Consider the following 5,730-nt stretch of genomic DNA (forward strand, 5'->3'; position numbering starts at 1 on the left):
AAATTGTTAATTGTTCTTTTATTACTCATAATTTGATTACGACAGTTTTTAAAAGGATCAGATGTTAAGAACAGTCTCTTTTTGTCTTTCTCTCATTCAGTTTCAGGAAACACATTTTTTACTTAAATGTTTTTTACATTTCAAACAAACTTGGCAATCAGAAGCAGAAGACAGATTAACTTCAGAGTAAAAGATTAGGATTTCTGTCAGAAGTCTTCAATGTTTCTCCTCTTCGTCTTAACACAATTTGTTTTTTTGCTAGTGAGTCACACCCCAATACTTTATGTCAAGCTTTTCTTCTGAAAGTACAACTGTGAAACTACTATTTATTCAAAGCTACAGAGATTTATAAATATTTTAACCGTCTTTACTATTGAATACATATTTTTGTGTTTTTGGAAAATTCCTTTTGCAGCCATTATCTTTGAAATGACTCTCAGTTTCTGTTTTGGTTCTTTTTTTCACATGTTCCTTCACTAACAGATCATGTGATCCTGATCAAAGAGAACATGACCTGGGAGGAGGCCTTATACTACTGCAGACATCACCACCATGACCTGGTCACCATCACTAACATGGATGAACAGAGATGGGTCCAGGAGAAAACCAAGAATGCCTCCTCTCCCTTTGTGTGGACTGGACTGCGCTACACCTGCTCTCTGGGGTTCTGGTTCTGGGTCAGTGATGAGGTGGTCCACTACAAGAACTGGGCCTCACCTGGACAGGTGAATGAGTGTGACATGTCAGGAGCCATGGAGACAGGAGGAGAACACAAGTGGTTCAAGAAACATGATGAGGAGAAGTTCAACTTTTTCTGTTCCACATCTTAAAACTGTTCTTAGTGTCATGAATTGTCTCTTGGTTTTGTTTTATTATGTTTTTCTAATGCTTTGTTCATGCAGGTTAGCTGTGGCTTCCTTATGAGTTGGTCAAACTTGCCTGCAATCACTAATGAGGGTTTTTGTATTTAAGCAGGTTTCTTTCTGTGTTCCATACCACTGCGTTTTATGTGTTCTGCTCTGAGCTTTTCTTTCTTAGGACAGTGAACGTCTATTTTGGCCATGTCAGAGTCCTTCCTCCATCTGCATTTCAACCTGATTGCCTTCTTGTAACAGTTAAAATTTTGTTTTTCCAAACAAATTAGACATTTCTTTGTTAAAAGCAGAATTTCAGTTGAACCTCTATGGTTCCTCTACATTAAAATGAAGAATTCTAGAGCTTTTCATGTTTCTAATGGTGAACAGGAAAACTTTATTCTCCTTCTTGTTATCCACATGAAGGTCTTGTCAGAATGTTTCCTTCTTATTTGGTTTCATACATGAAAGATGCTTTTTTTTTCTCTGTGCATATATTGGTACTCCATGATGTTATTGTACAAACATGAACAACTTAGAAAGTTTTCATTTTCATTTTTCATGTTATGTGTGCTAATGTTTTAAGAACTACCAAATCAAAGAACTACAAACAGGTGGGGGAACTAACCCTATCTGTTACTGAAGACCATGAGATGACCTGCAATTAAAAGTCGTCATAGACATGATCTGTGTCCGTTTTGTTCATGTCCTGATATCACCTGTCTGTTTTGTTCTTCCTGCTTATTTTATCAACAAACATCACAGCAAAACACCGTAGAGTAAAAGTAGTTTTATTGTTCAGAAAAAGATGTTTAATTTTGTTTTTCAGGATGCAAAAAAATGAGTTAAAATATATTATTTGTCTTTTCTGAACTTTCTTTATGTTGATTTATGTGAAGCTGCAAAGGCAGGTGGGGGCCGGCAATAAAGTACACAAAAACACGACAGGTGTGGATTTGGATCCTAAAGCTTTATCTGAATGTTAAGGATTATTTTTACCTTTTCTTTTAGATAAATCAAATTATTTTAAATAGATAAATGAAGTTTATTGTGTCCTTTAGTGTATCACAGGAATCAACAGAGTGGCTAACTGCTTCACATGTACAGATGAATATGCAAAGGTTAGATTCTCAATTGCAGTTCTGAATTATCAGCTTTTTCTGTATTTTGTCTGATCACTTATTGCTTTACTTTAATTCGTTAAGTGTTGGCATCATGTATCTAACTATCCATCCTCCTCTGGTCATCAAAAGTAATTACGTAATTTATTACTTTTATTGTTGTTTATTTTGGTCTTTAAACTTTTAGTCTGACTGCAATTTTTAGTTGTTCACTCAGACTACAGCAAACCCATTTTGTATAGTTCTTCTTGCAACAGTGAGTCTTGGCAAACTTAATGCCAAACAGCTTTTTTACATAAGTTTTTATTACAACATAAATGTTATGTTTTTGTATAAAAATATTTAAAGGGCCTATATCAGGAAAAACCTACTTTTTGAGATTTTAAGATTTATGATATTCATTCTTCACTTTAAACAACCCAAAAGCAATATTTTCATCCAGTCATGCATGTCAGTCATGAAATGGGGGGGCCCCCACAAGGAGCGAAAGCCAGAGTCTCACAGATAGAGCTCTCGAGCTGTGAAAATAACTCATATTTCATTAGAGCTAAAATATAATCATGTATACGGATATAGCTTACTATGTAAGCCTGACAAGCATGACGTGGGTCCTTTTTTTTGCTAAATTAACAACTTTCTACTGTATAATTGTTTGCTTGTCAACTTTGGTTTGAATTTTCTCTTTTTTTTATTTCTTAAAGCCTTTGGATGCAACCAGTGGATCCACAGGTATTGGGTTCACTGCCACAGGGTCCCCATCCATCGGTTTTTTAGAACAATTGTTTTACAATAAAAGACTTTTGCTGAAAGATCATTTCTGGTTGTCTTTCAAGGAAGAAGGAGTCGAGATAAAAGACTATTTCCCATTCGTGATTCCATTAAGGAAATAATCGGAATTGAACTTTTGTTTGCTACCCGAAAGTCCAACTAAAACTCCTAAATTTAAAGCGGCATTTCTCCTAGCAGGAAAACAAACCAATCAGCATTGAAGACCATGCTGAGCATAAAGAGGTATAGTTTATTTTACTAATGTTAACAGTGAGGCCCAGAAAGCTGGGACTAAGAAAACAATTCCCATATGAACACGGATTTCTCAAGTTCTACTTAAAGCATTCTCTCAATGCAAAGCCTTACTGGAGAGTGGTTGCTATCCAAAGCTTCAGGTGAGAATCTATATTTCTAGAAATATGTTTGAAGTTGTCTTTAATATGTTAGTCCTTCTGTTGTGAGGGTTGTATAATACATTAAGTTCAGTGGTTGAGCAGAAAAAAACATTTTAGTTGTTTTCCTCTATGCAAGGTCACTGAGAACAGACAGCTTTGTTGGGAAAAATGGGATCTACAGAATTCTTAGACAGGAAAAATTGGACACCGAACCAATTCCAACAGATGCTGCAGAATTTCAAAAGATGACAAAATCTGATGGTAAAACCTGTGGCAAGACAATACCTCTTCAGCTACTTGTTTTTCACAGATAAAACATTTCCTGTAGTATTTCACCATGTTTGCACTCACTGCAGGAGGGACTTTGGCCCACTTCTTCACACAAATCTTCTCTAGGTCAATCAGGTTTCTTGTCTGATGTTGAGAAACACGGAGTTCGAGCTCCATCCAAAGTTTTTCTATTGAGTTGAGATCTGAAGACTGGAGGCCACTCCAGACCCCTGACATCCTTCTTACGGAGCACTCCTTGCTTGTCATCAGTGGCGGTTTTTGATATGGGCGATGTGGGCGGTCACCCAGGGCGGCACGTCATAGGGGGCGGCATTTGCTGTGTCCGATGCGTTACACATAATGTGCTACTATCTTCAAAGAGGAAGCTTGGAGCTTTTAATTTGAAATTGCTTCAGCTGCCGACACTTTACGCTTTAATGTTGACACATCAGACTGTTAAGAATGTCTTCCTCCTATTTCGTCTTCACACTTATGGTGCAAAAAAAAAAAAAAAAGATGAAATAACTCAGAGTGAAACAACGTAAACCAGGCACATGAAAAGGAATTAGGCATAACAAACATCCGTGCTCAACCCAATTTCGACAAAAGCAGGCAATGGGGATTATTTCCCACAATCCCTTGCTCCGACACAGCAGACCCTACGCGCACGTGACCACTGCCCTCTGCTGCAAGACGCTTGCGGCCACACCTTTTTGCGGTAGTCTTTGGAACATAAGTCAAAAAACTCTAGAGGGGAGCGCAACTCGCCGGTGGCTGGCTGAATCACACTAACAGGTGATTGGGAGTCTTTTCTATCTGACAATCAACTCTGGGCCGCAGCTGCGCCTCCCGTCATAGAGACGGAGCCGCGTGTGTCAGAGGGAAGGGGAGGGGTGGTGGGCGCAATTTTTTATGGATTTAATTTTTTTAGAGGATTTCTACTGTTGGTGTTGCACAAATTTAGGGAAATGCCAAATATTTTTGGAGTAATCCCACTGATGAGTTCTATGATTTAGTCTTTAATGTTTTATAAGACCTAAACATATTAATCACAATAAGTTTTATTTTTTAAATCTAATACCTCTGATATGTTTCACAAAGACACACACAGGACGTCACACATTAAGACATTATTTCTAAAAATGAAGCAGGAGTCCAGCTCTAAAAAAATGCTCTTAAAAATGATAAAAGAGCAAAAAAAAAAGAATTATTTGATTTGTAATTTCTTATTAATATTTCCAGGCTTTGTTTGTTTTGTCCTGCAGCATTTTCATATTTGTATAATTTTGACAGAATATATTTCTATGGAGAGCAAAATATTACAAGTTATTTTGTCATGGCCTGTCAGCTACTCCCTCCTCCCCCCTCCTTCCTGTGTTGGATGCGACCAGCTGGATCCATTTACCTCATCTACACCTGCCTTCATAAGCTCCTCCAGGATCATTAGCCGGTGCCAGTTCGTTGTTCCTCCTATGGTGCATAGTCTGGTCAGCTCATGTTTTTGACTCACGTCTTGTTGCCTCATGCTCATGGTTTTCTCTCGCTCTGCTTCAGGACTATAAACCTGTTGGATCCTCACCTGGTCACTGTCCTCCTACGCTGCTGTCACGCCGCCTCAAGAAACCTCCAGCCAGCCGCCTCTTCTCGTCTTGGTTCAAGCCTCGCCTACGCCGCCTCAAGATTCCTCCAGCCTGCCACCGCCCTCTTCCTAGGGAAAAACCTGTCAAGATCTGGTTCTGATTAAATCTCTTGAAACTTAACGTTGAGTCCTAGCCTCCTTCCGGGTTCCAGCATCTGGGTCATTCTGAACTCACGTCCGTATCATGACATATTTAAGGCTTAACTTGAGTTATGCTGGGTTAATGTTCCTGTTTTTATTCATATTATGTTCAAAAAGTTCAGTTTAAAAGTTTAGCTTTAGTGTGTTCAGTAAATGTTTATCTTCTTCGGCCCAAAACCTTAAGCGTGTTTTTAACTTAGGCCCCTGTGTGACTGAGTTTGACCCCCCCTGTAATACGAGTCTAGAAAATTCATGCATTTTTTGTGTAAAATGGCTAAATAGAAGATAGGGAACACAACAGGATGTTGTCAAATTTTGTATGTGTGCGGGGGGGCTGGTGGGGTTACTCGCCCAGGGAGTAAGTTAGTGTAGAACCGCCACTGCTTATCCTGGCTGAATGTGTGCTTGTAAGAAAGTGACATTTGTTACCTTTGTGTCCACTTATGTTTCCCTGTTTCTTGTACATGTATTTCTGTTGTAATTGCCTACTTCCTCCTTAGGCCATGATTGGACAAATGTTTAAGCTGCAACTGCAGTGACGT

The 5,730-nt window shown here is 38.6% G+C and overlaps 1 protein-coding gene across 1 annotated transcript; it reads left to right on the forward strand.

The window, feature by feature from the left end:
- The first annotated feature begins 509 nt into the window (after positions 1-509).
- LOC101166280 (lithostathine-1-beta-like) lies at positions 510-830 on the forward strand. Its single transcript, XM_020700471.1, has one exon. It carries the CDS (start codon positions 510-512, stop codon positions 828-830), a length of 321 nt encoding a protein of 106 aa, XP_020556130.1.
- Positions 831-5,730: the final 4,900 nt, after the last annotated feature.

This window comes from Oryzias latipes, chromosome 24, assembly GCF_002234675.1.
Source record: "Oryzias latipes chromosome 24, ASM223467v1".
In the NCBI taxonomy this organism is placed as follows: Eukaryota; Metazoa; Chordata; class Actinopteri; order Beloniformes; family Adrianichthyidae; genus Oryzias; species Oryzias latipes.

Bases quoted from the DNA above. Each gene is read 5' to 3' on its own strand.
- LOC101166280 (XM_020700471.1), top strand. From the start codon at position 510: ATGACCTGGGAGGAGGCCTTATACTACTGCAGACATCACCACCATGAC.